Source organism: Oncorhynchus clarkii, chromosome 22 (assembly GCF_045791955.1).
Source record: "Oncorhynchus clarkii lewisi isolate Uvic-CL-2024 chromosome 22, UVic_Ocla_1.0, whole genome shotgun sequence".
NCBI classification, from domain to species: Eukaryota; Metazoa; Chordata; class Actinopteri; order Salmoniformes; family Salmonidae; genus Oncorhynchus; species Oncorhynchus clarkii.
In genome coordinates, this window is record NC_092168.1 from 10573940 (window position 1) to 10594228 (window position 20289).

General features: G+C 43.6%; 1 protein-coding gene across 1 annotated transcript in view; it reads left to right on the forward strand.

The window, feature by feature from the left end:
* LOC139380339 (kalirin-like) overlaps positions 1-20289 on the forward strand; it is a 281823-nt gene that overhangs the window by 237169 nt on the left and 24365 nt on the right. The window contains exons 35-44 of the mRNA XM_071122954.1: positions 13226-13497; positions 14668-14808; positions 16888-17006; positions 17336-17402; positions 18121-18224; positions 18801-18870; positions 19031-19117; positions 19237-19329; positions 19475-19525; positions 19778-19855. Coding sequence (XP_070979055.1) covers positions 13226-13497; positions 14668-14808; positions 16888-17006; positions 17336-17402; positions 18121-18224; positions 18801-18870; positions 19031-19117; positions 19237-19329; positions 19475-19525; positions 19778-19855 — 1082 coding nt within the window. The remainder of the gene's footprint in view (positions 1-13225; positions 13498-14667; positions 14809-16887; positions 17007-17335; positions 17403-18120; positions 18225-18800; positions 18871-19030; positions 19118-19236; positions 19330-19474; positions 19526-19777; positions 19856-20289) is intronic.

Sequence of the window (20289 nt, forward strand, 5' to 3'; positions counted from 1 at the left end):
GAAGGTAGGCAATTAAGGTCACAGTTATGAAAACTTAGGACACTAAAGACGCCTTTCTAAAAACGCCAAAAGCAGGGTCCCAGCCAGGTTTGGGACCTGTTGGATCGGAGGGCTAGGGCCATTCCTGCCAGAAATGTCCTGGAACTTGCAGGTGCCTTGGTAGAAGAGTTGGGTAACATCTCACAGCAAGAACTGGCAAATCTGGAGCAGTCCATGATGAGGCGATGCACTGCAGTACTTAATGCAGCTGGTAGCCACACCAGATACTGACTGTTACTTTTGATTTTGACCCCCCCTTTGTTCAGGGACACATTATTCCATTTCTGTTAGTCACATGTCTGTGGAATTTGTTCCGGTTATGTCTCAGTTGTTGAATATTATGTTCATACAAATATTTACACATGTTAAGTTTGCTGAAAATAAATGCAGTTGACAGTGAGAGGACGTTTCGTTTTTTGCTGAGTTTATGTTGATATTGTCTTCCTTGAAAATGTCCCATTTGGTGGTCTATTTCTTCACTGCTCTAGTACCAGTTCTACCTGTTCATCTTGAAACACCCTTGGCCTGCCTGTGCTCTATCTGGCTGTGTGGGGCTCAGTCTGTGTCTTCCCTGAAGCACTGCTCTGTCTTTCTGTGTCCCCAACAGCCACATAGCCCAGATATGCTCCATAACAATCACACAGCTCCTTACCTGCAGTGTCCTAGTTCTCAGTACAGCACCAAAGGCACTTTGTCTGTATGCAACACAACCTGTCCTTATTTATCCTCTATAGGATTTGATACACACAAGGTGCTTCTCACATAAGCTTTTTCAGAGGCTTTACTTGGAGACTTAGAGAGGGCATAGTGGGAAAGGACTTATTTTCAGGGCGTAACATGGCAATTAACATAATGAAACCTGGCTGTCTTTCCTCAGTAGCATAAGAAGTAATAATTTTGGTGCTCATATCTGCTTGTCAAGAATGTGCCCGCACATGACATTTGACAGCCATTCCCACCCATGAAGCCTATTTTAATTACTGGTAGAACTGGGTGCAGTTAAAGGCACAGTGCAGTCAAAAACTTGATTTTACTGTGTTTTATATACACTACCAGTCCAACGTTTTAGAAAACCTGCTCATTCAAGGGTTTTTCTTTATTTGTTCAAATGTCTGCATTTTAGAATAATAGTTGAGACATTAGTGTGCAAAGCTGTCATCAAGGCAAAGGGGGGCTATTTATAAAATATATTTTGATTTGTTTAACACTTTTTTAGGTTACTACATGATTCCATGTGTGTTATTTCATAGTTTTGATGTCTTCACTATTATTCTACAATGTAGAAAATAGTAAAAATAAAGAAAAGGCCTTGAATGAGTAGGTGTTCTCAATCTTTTGACCGGTAGTGTATTTCCACTCTAGTATGAGGTTGAAATAATACTGTGAAATTGTTTCAATTATGTTAATGCTCTTTTAGTGCAAGGGCTGTTTGAAAAGACCGCCTGAAATGTCAGTCTGTTTTGGTGGGATGGAGTTTTGGCCTGCCTGGTGACATTCACCAATAAGAAAGGGCGTTCCAAACACTCTGAAAATAAGAGCTAATTTTCAGTTTTCCCCTGCCCACATAGATCCCTCCCAGACAGTCCGAGCAAAATACTTGTTTGAGAAATTGTCCTTTGCTAAAAAATCTATTTTGGTTTCTTTTTGACCCTTTTTTTAAAACAATCACAGTCAGGTATTTCATTTCGACCCAGAAATGAATTGATATTGAGATAAAACGGCTGCATTGGACCTATATACAATATACTATAAACAATCTGGGTGTTGTCTTTATGTTTGCTAGGACCATACCGATAGGGCTAGTGGTGCCTTTGTCAAAGTGACCTATTACGTTCACCTTTTCACTCTAACCCAAGCTGCTCTCTGTGAATCAGAGGTAGTGAGTGAGTGCCTGGGAGTGTAGGGTGCGCCTGCCCTGTTCCCTCCTCCCTCCCGGTCCGTCCCTCCCCTCAGTGGAGGCAAGTGGAACAGGCTGAACTTGAAGTGGCTCGTGGCTGGTTGACTGGACTGCAGTACAGGTGCATGTTGCATCTATCTCCCCTCTCTCCCTATCATTCGTCTCCCGGAGCCATGTGCTTCCTTTAGCTGGCCAGGATGAAAAGTGGGAGGCATTGTTGCTCCTGTTGTGGTTGGATTCTTGCTAAGTGTTGCTGCTGCGGTTACAAAGTGACAGGTGCGTACCTTTACTGCTGGCTGAAGTACAACTCCAAAGGTAAGTTACATCCCTGGCTGATGTCCAGACAGAAGCGCAGCTTAACGATATGGAAGATATTTCCGTGAGAAGCTCAGCTGTGAGAACACACAGAATCTGTTCTCTGATCGTAACCCTGACAGGAGCCCTATGCGTGTAAGTCCATGGTTTCGAACGGAGATCCTGAATATTGTTAAGCAATTATTTTATCTGGACATGAGCCAGGGAGGTTAATTACCATTTGAATTTGTATTTGCTACCAACATTTGTGAGAGAATGCTTGTGTCTGACTTTCCGTGCTGTAGCTGGTTGACACTATTAGACGTCGCTCCTGTTTTAATATTGCATGGCTTTACCTTGCCAGTGTTTACTTGTTTGTGGATGTTTCAGGGATCTGTTGTGTAGAATCTTAGTGGGACAATGCAGCACTCTATCACTCGCGTGCGTTCAAACCGGAATCTTTCCTCCCCGGCTATTCCCTTTCTTTTCCTTTGCTGTCGTTTTTCACTAAGGCTTGGTGTCTTCTTGCTGTGTAGAGTGCACAGAGGCAAAGTTTGTCTCTTAACGCTTTTTAGTGTGACCGGAGCGACTCACTCAAACATTTGTGAGAGAAAGCTTGTGTCTGACTTCACATCCTTCATAGTAGCTGGCTGACAGCCTGAAAACAAAAATCTCTCCCGTTTTAATATTGCATTTGCATTTCTCTAGTGTTTACTTGTCTGCTGATGTTTTAAGGCTTGGTGCTGTGGAGTGGACAGAGGCAAAGTGCCTCTCTGCTGAGCACTAATGTGACCTTAAGTACTGCCACATTATATATGAACTCCGGCAGCATCTCTGGGCTGTGTACAATAAGAGAGATAGCTGCTGCAATGGTGAACACTCAATGAGAACTGCACTGGCGCCAACAGCTATTGTACGCTGTTGTATCATTATGCTGTCTCCATGCAAGAGGATGCAGATATTCAGAGGGATGGGGATGAAGCCGTGTCAACAATATGTTAGGTTCTGGATCAGCAGAGTAGGCTCCCATTCATAAACATTGAACGCGTCACTAAGAATTGCATAACACGTTCGTTAATAAGTCTTACAAATGTCATGGATTTTCATTTTCAACATTTCTGTTATGGTATGTCTCTCAAGAATGTGGGATAATATACGTGGAAGTCATGTTTTTCTACTCTCTAACCTAGATTATTTTTGAGGGTAGTAACACCGCTGGTGTCTTTGAAGACCAAATTAGCCACAAATCTTCTTTCATGTGAAGCATTACAACAAGTTTCTTTGAAGATGACTCTTAGGGGGAACTTTAGGGAGGGCTGTCTGAATGTGGATGGGATGGCTTTCTCCTTTTAATTGTTGCCCAGCGAGTTAACTAGCAGGAATGTTTTCCTCTTTGCATCGAATGTCTGGCTTATTACTGCTCTTGTTCTTGTTGTTGTTGTTTTTACATCCTTTAGGGGTTCACCTTTTGCCCGTTCAGCAAATGGTCACCGACATGCTGATAATGTAACCCACACTTAGGAGGTAGCTAGTAGAGAGATTTGAAAACTCTTCGGATATGCGTGGAATGTGAGCGTTACACAATATAAGAATGCCACAAAGTGCGTGACAATGATGGACTGATGAGGAAATAAAACCTGTCTGTGAATAGAAATACCGAAACTCTGGCGTAGTACCCGTAACACCCAGTCAGGAAAAGCAGGACCCTCAGTTTCACGCATGCAAGGAATTCAACTTTCTGTTTCCTGGAAGTCAGATGAGTAGAGTAGACGAGTAGACGCAAAAAAATACCTCACGGAGAAACAACTGATAAGTTTCTGCTGATTTATTCCATTGCTGACAGGGCATGTCAGTCACAGGATACGTCCCAATTGGCACCCTATGTAGTTCCTTACTATTGAAGACAGCCCTATGGGCACTGGTCAAAAGTAGTGCCCCACATAGGCAATAGAGTGCCTTCAGTTTAGCCTTTTAAAAGGCCATTTGGGATGAAGTTTCCAGAAGAGAAGATGCGGTTGTGGCAAGTAGAATAACACATGCAAGTTGCCGGAATGTTCTGTGAACAGTTGTACTTCGATAATTAGCAATTTATTTATTTGTATTTATCCGTTATTTTACCAGGTAAGTTGACTGAGAACACGTTCTCATTTGCAGCAACGACCTGGGGAATAGTTACAGGGGAGAGGAGGGGGAGGAATGAGCCAATTGTAAACTGGGGATTATTAGGTGACCGTGATGGTTTGAGGGACAGATTGGGGAATTTAGCCAGGACACCGGGGTTAACACCCCTACTCTTACGATAGGTGCCATGGGTTCTTTAATGACCTCAGAGAGCCATATGGTGACTAAAGCTGTAGAGGATTCTCAGGCTAATTCAACTCTTTCCTGAACAGACACTGCTCATAGCCCCAGAGATTCTCTTCAATTTAATTAATGTATATTAATGAATACGTCCACCTGTGGGACATTCCATACTGTACACGTCCTTAAATGTGGGCATACTGTACTAAGAACCCGTGTTACTGCATATTTGACACCACATATCAGGACAGGTAGTCACAAAAAAAAAACTAGAAAACAGACAGGCTGTCATGGAGGAGATTGTGTGTAGACTAGAGCAGTACACTGTCAGCCGTTGTTCTTATGTGCGGTGAGAATGGGGAATTAGGTGTATTGAGAGTGATAGAGTGTTGTTGAGTTGTGGCCAGAAGCAATGGAGCCTCTGAGAGGGTGACAAGAAGCCTGAGGCAGTATGTATCAAGTACTTCATTCGGAGTGGTGATCTAGGATCAGCTCCCCCCACTCCGTGTAATCTTATTCATTGTGATCTAAAAGGCTAAACTGATCCTAAATCAGACATTGGATACGTACTGCCCCTGAGGTGCTCTCCTCCTCTTCCACCACCTCTTTCTCCTCCATGCCCCTCCAGCCCTGTGCACTGAGGTGAAGACTGGCCTGCCTGCCTGCTTCACACGCAAGCGGGTTGCTAGGGGACCATGGATCCTCAACAGAAAACATCTCAGGCATTTTTACCGCTCACATGTTCCAGCTGCCGGCCTGCTCCAGTACGTGTCCATGTTTTCCCCATTCTATTGTCAACCCAGGCTCAATTAGAAATCACTTCAAGTCTTTGTGATGCAGCATGCCGGTGGAGAAAACCATTTTCCCAACAATAGCCAGAAATGGTATCTCTCTGCTTTTTCTCTTTTGTGCATTCTGAAGCTGAGACTAGATAATTGACTCGAGGGTCGTTCCACCTCAAAAAGCACAAGAAAGAGGATTTTGACACCCACAATCTCTGATGATTCTGAAATTGTTTCTGTTGGAAACATTTAAGATTAGCATTCATGCGACATTATTTTGTTGTAATATAATTTGATAACTGCGCAATGAAGCTAAATGATTGCACCCAAATAGGCAATTTAAATGTATAGGATTCATATAATATTCAATAAATATAGTACCTAACATCCAATTTGGACCGAACTTTTTTGTAACCCCACACCAATCCCACCCCAGCAACGAATATATAGTATCAGTTCCCCATGTCTGATGTAGTATGGAGCTGCGGCTCAGAGTATTGTTTCTTCATGCTATGTATTGTATTACCAGTGAATTTGGTAAAGTGTTATCCCCCGTTCAGAGAAATTTGTCATTGAAATTGTACCATCCTACATCCTGCTTTTGTCAATTTCTTTAAATTCCTCATGTTTGGTCCAAATCGGATGCCGGGCACCATTTATTGAATATTCTATGAATCCTATAAATTAAAATGGACAGTTTGGGTGCAATGCATTATCATTCATTTCTCAGAGATCAAATTATATTTCAACAACAAAAAAAATTCAGGAATGCTAATCTGATCTGTTTGTAACTACAGAGAGGATTTCAGAACAATCTTGAGACGGTGGGTGTCATGGCTTGCTGAAATGACATGGAGCGACTCTCAAGGTCATTCCACAGGTTGCCATTGTGTGAGGCTGGCTCTATATCACATAACTTAATCACAGTCGGTGACACAGAAATATGACACTCTGTTTGCTCTATGCGATAATACCTCACACAAGCATTTCAAACAGGCAGACAGTTTAACTAGAGCAGTGGTCCCAAAGCATAAAAACCCTCCAGAAAATATAGTTATAACAAAACATTTTGATGGGTCTGAAACTAAATTCACCATCAGAGCAGGTCAAAGAAACACCTACAAACCTTTTGATTTCATGTTGAGGAGTCCTATTTTATCAACATAATTATAACCCTGATGACTGTTTAACTCTAATATCTCATTGCACAATGTTTATATAGGGTTGGAAATAATCTACCCCCTTTGTGGTAAGAAGGGATTATTCTTGGTGGCTTTTTCTAGTGAAAGCAAAAGGTGTGTGATAGAAAGTGCTGATTCTGCGAAAGCACTAGGTAGCAGTGAGACAGCCGAGTAAGGAATGAGAATATCTCTCTCTTAGTGCGGCCATTAAGCGGTCGAGGTGGGAAATGAAGGCGCTTAAGAGGACCATGTGTCCCCAATGGCACCCTCTTCCCGATATAGTGCACCACTTTTGATCAGAGCCCTATGATCTTCCGTATTGGCCCTGGTCTATAAAGGAGAATAGGGGTGCCTTTTGGGACACAGCCCTCGTGTACAAAGAGCAGGGCCTATTGGCCGGCCAAGGGAGCCACTATTTTTGTAGCACGTGACCATGAGAGCGCCTGCTGTCGTCAGCAAGCCTCAGTGTGACGCGCTGCTCTCCGAAGTGCTTTTCAAGCAGGCAATCATGTGTGGCGTCACAAGGCCAGCTCAACAAGCCACTGTCCAGTCACAGTGAGATTGTTACCACAGACAGCCTGCAGCGAATGTTCCCGAATCTGCGTCTCAATTGGCACCCTATTCCCTACATAGTCTACTACTTTTGACCTGGGCTGTGGTCTAAAGTAGTGCACTATATAGGGACTAAGCTGCCATTTACTATGTAGGGAATTAGGCTGCCATTTGGGAAGCATCCCAAATATCTTTGAAGTGGAGTAGAAACCCTCATGTATGGCGGTTATTGAACAGAGGAGGCCTAGCCTGGAGCACTATGCTCCACAGCAGCTATGCAGGTCATAGCTGTAAGTGTACACACGTGTCCCATGCAGCCAAGTGTTGGAGTGCTCTCTTTCTCTGACAAAGGCCCATGGAGAAGGCCTGTCTGAAAAGCAGTGTTCATGTTATCAAAGAGCCATTTCATCAGTTGACTCCACATGGAGAGGAGGGGCTGTGGGTCACCTCAGTTAAAGGGATATTTCAGGATTTTGGTAAATTAATGCCCTTTATCAACTGTACTTTCCCAGAGCCAGGTGAACTTGTGGATACCAAGTCAAATTCTTTGGAAACAACAGTGAAATGCTTACTTATGGGTACTTTGCCAACAATGCAGTTAAAGATTATATATTTTCTTTAATTATAAAAAGTTAAGAGGTAGTATGCTTTCAGTCTTTGTGCTAAGCTAGTTAGCATTGGCTTGCAAACGGATCACTAACTTCCTTCATACTGGACGCAGATACATAAAAATGTTATCTACGAGTTCATCTGACTCTGGAGATGTAGATAAATGGTCTCATTGCCAAAGTCCCGAACTATCCCTTTAAAAGGCCTATTCCTTCAGACTGCCCTTCTTTCTCTCTCCTCTCTCTCTCTCTTTCAGCCCTGTTGTTGACTGTCCCCACAGGGAGAGATTGTGGCTGGGACTATGATATGGCTGTGATACCCCTATGGGCTGCTGAGCTAATCTACTTAATAATATCTAACTACAGGCTTTGTCCACATGATTCTTCACAAGCTCACTTCCCCATAATGAGTCACCTAGCACAGAAGCAACAAGTCAGCAGCAACACAGGCTACGCTATCCCACTCTGCAATTTCTTGTCAATACAGTGCATTCGGAAAGTATTCAGACCCGGTGACTTTTTCCACATTTTCTTACGTTACAGCCTTATTCTAAAATGGATTAAATTAAACAAATCCTCATAAATCTACACACAATACCCCATAATGACAAATCGAAAACAGGTTTATCGAAATGTTGGCAGAAAACAGAAATACTTTATTTACGTAAGTATTCAGACCCTTTGCTATGAGACTCAGTTGCGCTCAGGTGCATCCTGTTTCCATTGATCATCCTTGAGATGTTTCTACAACTTGGAGTCCACCTGTGGTAAATTCAATTGATTGGACATGATTTCGAAATACACACAACTGTTTATATGAGGTCACACAATTGACAGTGCATGTCAGAGCAAAAACCAAGCCATTAGGTCGAAGGAGTTGTCTGTAGAGCTCCGAGACAGGATTGTGTCGAGGCACAGATCTGGGGAAGGGTACCAAAACATTTCTGCAGCATTGAAGGTCCCCAAGAACACAGTGGCCTCCATCATTCTTAAATGGAAGAAGTTTGGAACCACCAAGACTCTTCCTAAAGCTGGCCACCCAGACAAACTGAGCAATCGGGGGAGAAGGGCCTTGATCAGGGAGGTGAGCAAGAACCTGATGGTCACTCTGACAGAGCTCCAGAGGTCCTCTGTGGAGATGGGAGAACCTTCCAGAAGGACAGCCATCTCTGCAGCACTCCACCAATTAGGCCTTTATGGTAGAGTGGCCAGGCGGAAGCCACTCCTCAGTAAAAGGCACATGACAGCCCGCTTGGAGTTTATCTAAAGGACTCAGTTCATGAGAAACAAGATTCTCTGGTCTGCTGAAACCAAGATTGAACTATTTGTCCTGAATGCCAAGTGTCACGTCTGGCGGGAAACCTGGCACCATTCCTACGGTGAAGCATGGTGGTGGTGGCAGCATCATGCTGTGGGTATATTTTTCAGCGGCAGGGACTGGGAGAGTAGTCAGGATCAAGGGAAAGATGAACAGAGCAAAGTACAGAGAGATCCTTGATGAAAACCTGCTTCAGAGCCCTCAGGACTTCAGAAGATTCACCTTCCACAGGACAACGACCCTATGCACAACGCAGAAGTGGCTTCAGGACAAGTCTCTGAATGTCCTTGAGCAGCCCAGCCAGAGCCCAGACTTGAACCCAATCGAACATCTCTGGAGAGGCCTGAAAATAGCTGTGCAGCGATGTTCCCCATCCAACCTGACAGAGCTTGAGAGAATCATGTGGAGAAGAATGGGAGAAACTCCCCAAATACAGGTGTGCCAAGCTTGTAGCGTCATACCCAAGAAGACACAAGGCTGTAATCACAGAGTAAAGGGTCTAATACTACAGTTTTTTGTTTTTTAATACAAAACCTGTTTTTGCTATGGAGTATTGTCTGTAGAAAACAATTGAATCCATTTTAGAATAAGGCTGTAAAATAACAAAATATGGAAAAAGTCAAGGGGTCTGAATACTTTCTGAAGGCACTGAATGTGTCCCAAATGGCACCCGGTCTACAATTGCTCGCGGGCGTGAGAAGTGTTATTCTCCCTCTTTTGTTTGCCACAATAGGATTGACTGGAGCAGCACATACAGTGGGGCAAAAAAAGTATTTAGTCAGCCACCAATTGTGCAAGTTCTCCCACTTAAAAAGATGAGAGGCCTGTAATTTTCATTAAAGGTACACTTCAACTATGACAGACAAAATGAGAAAACAAATCCAGAAAATCACATTGTAGGATTATTTATTAATTTATTTGCAAATTATGTTGGAAAATAAGTATTTGGTCACCTACAAACAAGCAAGATTTCTGGCTCTCACAGACCTGTAACTTATTCTTTAAGAGGCTCCTCTGTCCTCCACTTGTTACCTGTATTAATGGCACCTGTTTGAACTTGTTATCAGTATAAAAGACACCTGTCCACAACCTCAAACAGTCACACTCCAAACTCCACTATGGCCAAGACCAAAGAGCTGTCAAAGGACACCAGAAACAAAATTGTAGACCTGCACCAGGCTGGGAAGACTGAATCTGCAATAGGTAAGCAGCTTGGTTTGAAGAAATCAACTGTGGGAGAAATTATTAGGAAATGGAAAACATACAAGACCACTGATAATCTCCCTCGATCTGGGGCTCCACGCAAGATCTCACCCCGTGGGGTCAAAATGATCACAAGAACGGTGAGCAAAAATCCCAGAACCACACGGGGGGACCTAGTGAATGACCTGCAGAGAGCTGGGACCAAAGTAACAAAGCCTACCATCAGCAAGGGCATTGAAGATGAAACGTGGCTGGGTCTTTCAGCATGACAATGATCCCAAACACACCGCCCGGGCAACGAAGGAGTGGCTTCGTAAGAAGCATTTCAAGGTCCTGGAGTGGCCCAGCCAGTCTCCAGATCTCAACCCCATAGAAAATCTTTGGAGGGAGTTGAAAGTCCGTGTTGCCCAGCAACAGCCCCAAAACATCACTGCTCTAGAGGAGATCTGCATGGAGGAATGGGCCAAAATACCAGCAACAGTGTGTGAAAACCTTGTGAAGACTTACAGAAAAACGTTTGACCTCTGTCATTGCCAACAAAAGGTATATAACAAAGTATTGAGATAAACCAGAAATATTGCTTGTTTGTAGGTGACCAAATACTTATTTTCCACCATAATTTGCAAATAAATTCATTAAAAATCCTACAATGTGATTTTCTGGATTTTTTTTCTTCTCATTTTGTCTGTCATAGTTGAAGTGGACCTATGATGAAAATTACAGGCCTCATCTTTTTAAGTGGGAGAACTTGCACAATTGGTGGCTGACTAAATACTTTTTTGCCCCACTGTATCTCCCTATCCGGCTGATAACAACATCCTGGGTCTTTTCAACATCATGGACAGACTTGTATGTTGGTTGACCTGGCTGGCCTGGTCAACAGCAGGCCTGCCTCCACAGCACAAACATATCTCCCCTTTCTTCTCAATGGCTTGGCCAAATGTTTCCTTTAGTATCAAGTATCTTTAGTATCTATGTTTTATCTCAGGGGATGGATGTTCTCTCTGCTTTTATGGTTAGTAGTACTGACGGTACTTCAGGATTGTGTTCATTTGGGAGAAAATCTATTTTTTTGTGTGTTCTGTTGCTAAATGTTTTGTTATGGTGTACCCTACTGTACTTTGCTTTTGACTGCATGGTGGTGGACCGGGAGGAATTTGACAAATACATCATTCAGGAGCTTTCGCTCTAATCACTCTCTGGTGCCAGTCTGGATCTATGTGAGGACCTCTGCTCTCTTTTGGGTCTATGTATCCTTCTATAGAGGAATTTTGTAACAGAGTGCAGAGGCAAATGTCCTCGCCCTGTAGACCAGAGCTAGTCTGGATCCAACAGTACAGAACATACAGTTCCTTCAGAAAGTGTTCAACCCCTTGACTTTTTCCACATTTCTTGTTGTGTTTCTGTCTGAATTTTAAATCGATTCAAATGAGATTTGGTCTCACTAATCTACACACGATATCCCATTATGTCAAAGTGGAATTTTGATTTGATAAATTATTACAAATTAATAAAAAATAAGTCAATAAGTATTCAACCCCTTTGTTATGGCAAGCCTAAAAAGTTCAGGAGTAAAAATGTGCTTAATAGGTTGCGTGGACTCATCCTGTGTGCAATAATAGTGGTTAACATGATTTTGGAATGTGGCAAAGAAATTTACTTTTTGTCCTGAATACAAAGCATTATGTTTGGGGCAAACACAGCACATTACTGAGTAGCACTCAATATTTTCAAGCGTGGTGGTGGCTGCATCATGTTATGGGTTTACTTGTCATCAGCAAGGACTAGGGAGTTTTTTGGGATAAAAAAAAACAGAATAGAGCCAAGCACAGGCAAAATCCTAGAAGAAACCCTGGTTCAGTCTGCTTTACAACAGACACTGGAAGGCAAATTCACCTTTCAGCAGGACAGTAACCTAAAACACAAGGCCAAATCTACACTGGAGTTGCTTACCAAGAGGACATTGAATGTTCCTGAGTGGTCTAGTTACAGTTTTGACTTAAATTGGCTTTGAAATCTTTGGCAAGACTTGAAAATGGCGGTCTAGCAATGATACATTTCTGAGAAATGTCTGAATTTTTCTTTCCCTTTGACATTAGAGTATTTTGTGTAGATTGTTGATAATAAATAATATTGTTAAAATAAATAACAATAAATAACAATTGAAGCCATTTTAATCCGACTTTGTAACGCAATAAAATGTGGAAAAATACTAGGGGGTTGAATATTTTCCAGTCACTGTATGTCTTCAACTTGGTTAAATAGTTAGTAATAGCCTAAACTAGTCCACCTTTTAGCCATTATGAAGCAAGCTGCAGTTTATTTACATAAAAGTCAGAAAAGCAACTGTCCAGTAAACGTTTCCACTATCTTTTTACTGGCTTAAAACAAACATGAGCATCAAATATTTACAGAGAAAAGTGCATCATTATCAGCTAACACACTGGAAATATATATTTGGGAAAAAAATAACATATCTCACAGGCCCTGTTTGTAGAAATAATATCAACGGTCAAAAGGAGGTGTGTTGTGTTCTGAAACCAAGGCTTGAAATGAGCTGAACACACACTGTGTGACTTGCATTCCTATACAGTATTAGGCTCCATTGAGTATTGTTGGTATACACATGGCTGCATTCCTACACTGTATTACATTGGGCAATGTTAATCAACAAATGACTGTGTACTGTTCACCCTCTCCTTTGGGAAGGTTGGTATTTGATAGTGGACGTCAGACTGCAAGGGATAACTAAGGCATAGTTCGTACAGAAAGCTAGCACTGTGTATGGACAGAGTCTCCATCCAACATGGCACCTTATTTCCTATGTAGTGCTCTACTTTGGCCACGGCCCATAGGGCTCTGGTCAAAAGTAGTACACTATAGGGAATAGGATGCCATTTGGGACGCACACAAAGCCAACGAGAGAGTGCTGGTGTGTGACTCAGAGGCTCATCTTGTGTATTTGGGTACTATAAAGGTGTGTGTATGACAGAATGCTGTCAAGGTGGAATTCTGAAGACTAAAATGTGGTTTGTCTCGTCTCCTTCCAGAGAACTACTCGGTCAGTGGGCCCGAGGGAGCGAAGACCGAGTCGGTGGCCAGCCTGCAGCCCCAGGCATCCCAGAGCTCCATCCATTCAAACTCTCCGGGACCGAAGCGCTCGGGGAACACCCTGAAGAAGTGGCTGACCAGCCCTGTGCGCCGCCTCAGCCACGGCAGCAGCATCAAGAAGTTACCCAACAAGCACAAGAAGAGGGACGGCCGCAAGAGCATCGACCTGGGGCCGCCCGAGAGTGCCCTGTACGGCGAGAGCGTAGACGAGGTAACGAGTGTCTTGACTCCTCTCCACCGCATCTCTCGCTCTCTCTTTCCAACTCTCTCGCAGGACGCGAGCGCAGACGAGGTAACAATCACCGTCTCTTCTGCGTCCTCTTCAGCCTCCTCTCTCTCTTTCCACTCTCTCCATCCAGCGCGTCTCTGTACATACAGTGATGGGTTTCTAAGGGACGTGTCCATCACGGTCCTTCAGGGACCGCTTATGGTGGACTTGTGCTTCTTTCAGGCTCTTTTAGTTTTTTACAAAGGGTTAAGTGATTGGATCAAATTTAGAAGTACAGCTCAGGCAACGCCAGTTTAACCCATTGTTATCCAAACCAATGGGATTCTCCTCTAGATCCGACTGTTGAACTTCTCTTGAACCTGTAGGAAAAGGTCCATTACAAGGATTGCGTATCTAAAGCGAATCAACATCTCTTGACCCTCCCATGTATGGAGGAGCAGTTTCCCAAGGATACATGATACAGTATGAGCTGTTATCTTATGACATCCTAGCCCAATTACCATGGGACAATTCTACAGGGTGCATAGGCAATGCTGGTTTAATCACAAGTCATGAACAATGGGCATCACAGTGTAAATTGGAGCCTTCAAGCAAATTTTAGTCAGTGCACTAGTGTATATCTTTCCATTTTAAATGTACGGAGAGCAGCGCAATGTTGTGCTATAACCACTGCTAAATGTTTTAGATGCCTCCCACAAGGATAGAAAAGTGAGAGAAATGCATAATCACCATATGTTATTAGACAGCTACAGTATAATTTCACAGTACCTTGAAAAGTAGACTCCTTGTTCTCAATCCTAGCGGAGCCCCATGATATTTTTATTTTTTTTAAACCTCAAGGAATGGTCACAGAAGTGTCCCACATGATTTGATCTCGCCGATCAGTGGAACTGTGATTAGGGCCACGTCCCTAATGGCACCCTATTCTCTCTAATTGGGCAGTGCACCATAATAGGGAATTGGGTGCCATTTGGGATGCAGCCCCAGGCCTGAAGTGACTTCCTACTGGGTGGCTGTGTGGCTCCCAGTGTGATTCTGAGACAGAGAGGCACTGTGGTGGAGCAGGGCACCCCAGTGAACCCCGGGACAATGGCCCACATTAACTCCCCCTGCTCCCCCCCCCCCCTGACTCGACCCTTTCTATCTCTACAGAGGGGCAGAAAGGAGGGCCCCCTGTCCAAGCCCTCCTCTGGAATGCAGAGCGGAGGAGAGGAGGAGCCCGAGGATGACTCTCACACCCCTCTGCCGCCGCCCATGGAGATCATCAAGGACCCCTCGTCCCAGGAGGAGAAGGTATGACATGACACCCTCTCTCTCTGTCACCGTAGTACCTCTTCTAGATGCGTCCAAAATGGCACCCTGTTATGCTCTGGTCAAAAGTATTGCACTATGTAGGGAATAGGGTGCCCTTTGGAACGCAGCCTTAGCAACAACGAGAAAATAGAACAAAAAAATGTCAAAAGGAATATCTTCTCTTCGGGTTAATGGACTTGTGTTCAAGCACCTTATTGGTCGCAGAGAATCTGTTATGTCATTCAGCACGGGCTCATAAGACGTGTCCACCTGCAGCCCCCTCCCCTCTGCTGTCTATGTGTACAGTACAACACTATGCCACAAACTACCAGATGTGTCTACAGCGGAGTCTGTGTCTGCTGTGCCCTGATGAATGCGAGGCATTATGTACACTGGCTTGGTTTACAGCTGGAAGAGCTGCTGCACTGTGTTTGACCTAACTAACACACTGTTGCACTGTGTCACGTTCACTCTCTCACTTGGCTCTATATACAAGATCACGCCACACGGACTGTGTCCCGAATGGCATCCTATTCCCTTTGTAGTGCACAGCTTTTGACCAAGACCTCTGGTCAAAACTAGTGCACTATAATTTGGGACGCACTCTTTGTCACTAAATTGTCTCTGGCCTACTGCTTACTGATCTAGCTCGTGTATAATTCCAATAGCACCTCACATTTCTCCACTAAAGCTTGCCTTTTGTAGCTGCTCAAAGGTCCTGACTAATAACTACCTTTGTCTCCCTGTCCCTGTTCCCTTTCTCCTCCTCCCTGCTACTAACACTCCCTTCCTCCCAAACCGTGCCTTTACAGCCCTCCGCATTGCATACTGCGCGTCAGGGCTCCGCCGATGTCCCCAGCGCTGCGGATCTTGTCAGTGCAATAGAAAAGTTGGTCCAAACTAAGATGGTAAGTGCTAAGGTGAATGCAATACAAAATGGCATTGAGCAATTTCTACGCTGTCTTTGCACACTGCTAACAGTCGGTGACAATCTCTTAACCATCTCTAAACTAACCCCCTGTTTCTCTTGACGTCATCTACTCACTCCAACTTCCGCTTCTCAAAGGCCACTAAGCAACCATGTCATGCTGACTGGGAGCCACCATTTTGAGATGCACATCAGATGTTCATGTTATCGCGCCGGACAGTTAACACACAGCTTCCTCTCTCAATGTGGTTGATAGAACAGAGGTTGTGTCTCAAATAGCACCCTATTCCCTGCCTAGTGCACTACTTTTGACCAGGGCCCATAGGGCATAGAGAATAGGGTGCCATTTGAGGCTCAGCCTCTCTTGCCACAAACAGATCAGATAAAGATTAAGATTAAGTAGTATGGCGTCAGGTGAGAGATCGTGTGATACGTTTCCGAGTATCTAATGCACAGTAGCTTCCTTGTGAATGTTCGTAAAATGTATTACTTAAAAAAAATGTTGACCCCTTTTTCTCCACAATTTCGGGGTATCTAATTGGTAGTTACAGTCTTGTCTCATCGCTGCAGCTCCCGTATGGACTCGGGAGAGGCAAAGGTCCTCCGAAACACATCCCGACCAAGCCGCACTGCTTCTTGACACAATGCCCACTTAACCCGGAAGCCAGCTGCCCCAATGTGTCGGAGGAAACACCGTACACCTGGCAACCGTGTCGGTGTGCACTGCGCCTGGCCCGCCGCAGGACATCCTGCTGGCCAAACCCTCCCGTAACCCGGACGACGCTGGGTCAATTGTGCGCTGTCCCATGGGTCTCCCGGTCGCAACAGAGCCTGGACTCGAACCCAGAATCTCTAGTGGCACAGCTAGCACTGCGATGCAGTGCCTTAGACCGCTGCGCTACTCGGGAGGCCAAATGTTTGTTAATTTGACAATGTTTTTGATAACTCTCTTTCAGCTTTGTGCACGTGGAGCCATTTCCAAAAGAGCACAATACAATCAAACACTGTTTTTGAGATGCATAGACTTATTATGTAGCTCATTAAAGCAGAGTGATCTCATCAGTTCCCTCTCCCTGAGTCACAGCAGTGGACTGTGTGACTATAACCTCTGACCTCTGGCTTCATATCCTCTCTCTCTTCCCCCTTGTTAGAATCTGGAGCCAGGTGCCTATCCCAGCTTCACCAATTTGACTCCTCCAGAACAGACCAGCCCAGCCCTGCCCAGGAACCCTGAACTGGAGCAGAAGGCCAAAGCTCTGCGTGGACGCATGTATGAGACATGTAGCTAAACCTCTGGCTGACTCCCAATTCCCAAAGTGTGCATTTGCGCACTCCCCATCATGGATTTAACAATGGTGGAAACTTCCTCCAGCCAGTGATTACACCAATGCAATGGTTTTAAGTCCATAAAGGGGAGTGTTCAAGTGCACACTTTGAGAGAAAGTGGCACACAAACTAGGGCCCTTGCCTCTCTTGACACTCCCAAGTTAAAGTCCCTTTGTTTGTAGCATGACTGTGTATAGAGGTGGTTCACTCTGCAGAGAAATGCTGCCTCCTGTGTGTATTCAGGTCACTGAACACACTTGTCCTTTTCCTCAGGTTTGTCCTCAATGAGCTGGTACAGACGGAGAAGGACTATGTCAAGGATTTGGGCATTGTAGTGGAGGTGAGTTGAGAACAATCTCGTCCTAGCAGGGGACTATTCAGCCTCAAAAGTGCAGAAGGAGCGTGAGAGAGAGAGGCAACAGTGGTGTCCTAGTAACAGTGGAGAATGTGACCAGTCACTGCTCTAGTTTTAGAAGTCGTAAATCTCCAAGGCGTGCGTCCCAAATGGCACCCCATTCCCTATTTAGTGCACTACATTTGACCAGAGCTCTATGGGCCACTATATAGGGATTTGGGTGCCATTTGGGACACATACAAGTGTTTGGTGCTGGAATAGCAGCCAGGCTGTGTCCTTGTTGTCGTCCTATTTGCATTGTGTCCTTTGGTATTTATGTCAAAGTCACAGAGAAGCTCTCTGACTTATGACCATATTTATGTGCAGTTCAGAAAACATCATTTGAGTATGGTTTTGTCTTACGTAGGGAGATAAGGGCATAGGGGTTTTCTCACGTCCAGAACCTGAGTCCCAAATGACAACATATTCCCTATATAGTGCACTATAGGCCCTGGTCAAATGTAGTGCACTAATTACGGAATATGGTGCCGTTTGGGATGCGGTCCATGAATTCAACCATATGTAGTAATACTATACTCTTTTTCCACCACATGATAGTTTTACACTGCTGATTATTGTCGGACTCTCATGTTTCCCTTGACGAGTCATATCAAGGTCACGACCTGAATTCGGTCTGATTATTACTTTTTTCCCCCCCTTCTAGGAGTTCATGAAGAAGATGGAGGAGAAGGGAGTACCTGAAGATATGAAAGGAAAAGACAAAATGGTTTTTGGGAATATTCACCAGATCTACGACTGGCACAGAGAGTAAGTCGTTTTCCAGTCTGCTGATTGTGTGTGTGTGCAAAATGCCACCCTATTCCCTACGTGGTGCACTATTTTTGACCACAATGTGACTCTGTTGCTATCAATTGATCAAATCACTTTTTGTAAAGGAGAATATGTGTAATTCAATTGAGGGTTCATATAAATGATCATAATATAACATAACATATTTGGTAGTTGAATAACATTTGGGGAAATCGGATCTAGACTTTATTTTCCTTATTTATTATTATTATCATTAAATATCCTGCCGAAAAGACTCCGTGAGTATTATTAAGCTATGTCGAATTGCAGGAAATGAGCTTCAAACCAACATGTTTGTCAATTTTCCTTGTTCCCTCAAATTAAACAAAATCAAGCTGGTGGTGTATTTAATATAGCCATCTCAGTAAGCAATCATAAAAAAAAATGTAAAGGGGGGGATTTTTCAAATGTGAAAAAGGTAGTGCTGGGGATAAATGTTGGGAACCCCTGGTAGAAGACCAAACTTAGGCGTGTAGTAAAATGTGCCACTATTTTGGCTTGTCTCATAACCATACACTGTGATTCCTCCCACAGTTTTTTTGTCGGTGAGCTGGAGAAATGTCTTGAAGACAACGAGCACCTTCCTGAGCTTTTCATAAAACATGTACGTGTCTCATTTGTTGTTCGGATGAGATGATGGGTGTTGTAGAACTTCAAGTTAGACACATTTACCAGACTTACTGGGGTTTAAAAGTATTATTCAGACATTTTCAACCATAGAACTGGAAAATAAATATACTAATACTGTGGCTTCTTTTGAACAGGAGAGGCGACTACACATGTATGTGGTTTACTGCCAGAACAAGCCCAAGTCTGAATTTATCGTCGCTGAGTACGACACATTTTTTGAGGTGAGCTATACCACACTTCTGAGAATTCTTGAGCAGCCTGAGAAGGGCTTTGTATAAAATATATATATGTTTTGCATAATTATTAAGCCAAATCCTATTTGCATCTAATTCTACTTTAGGACCTACAGCAAGAGATCAGTTCAAGACTAGGCATAAGTGACTTTCTCATAAAGCCAATTCAGAGAATCACCAAGTATCAGCTACTTCTAAAGGTAAGGCTAACATTCTCAACTCCAGCATACAAGGAACCCTGTAATATGCAAGTCTTAGATATACTCGATTTACACCAAACGTTCCATTATTTTATTTGTTCGCCCTATTAATTACTTAACTCTTTTTATTTGTATCTTCCTTCAGGACTTCTTGAAGTATAGTTCCAAAGCAGGACTAGATTGCCAAGAGTTGGAGGTAACAGAAACGATTTGCGATTGAAGCTATAGAGTATGTGTTGTTTAGGGTTTCCCAAAAATACCTGTTTTTTTTCTGAAATCCCATTTGGAAGATTCATGAAATCTGTATGGAAAAATTCAGAAATCTTCCTGATTCCAGGAAACTTTCAACCAGGATTTCTGGAAAGCTTAGGCTTTTTGGGAGAGTTACTGGAAGTTGTAACCTTAGTTGTTGTGTATCTACTCACACCATTCTTAATGTGTTTTACAGAAAGCAGTTGGTTTAATGTCCCAGGTCCCCAAGCTGTGCAATGACATGATGAATCTTGGCAGACTACAAGGCTATGAGGTGCTGTACAGTTTCATGTCCTGTATTTATTTAGCCAGGATATTCCACTCAGTAGCAATGACCACTGTTTCCCAGGGAGTCAGTAAAGGCGTATACATTAAATAGAAAACAGCACGATGTGATTTGTTATGTCATACGTGTACAGGAAGTTAGCGCTGTGATTTTAGGTTTGTTTCAATCCCATGCTCAAAATGTACTAATGAAGCTGGTATTACCTGTCTTATTGGACGACCAGGCCAGGGCTCAGTCTGTTTGTTCCTCCACAGCCATCGTGAAAGTCACTTTGACGACACTCACGACTAAACGAAATCTCTGACCTCCAAGATAAGCAAAGATTTGCCTTGCCCGCTGTAACCGTGGGGAGATGAAAGCACTGTTTGACAATGGCCTGGGCTACGTCCCAAATGGCACCCTATTCCCAATATAGTGCACTA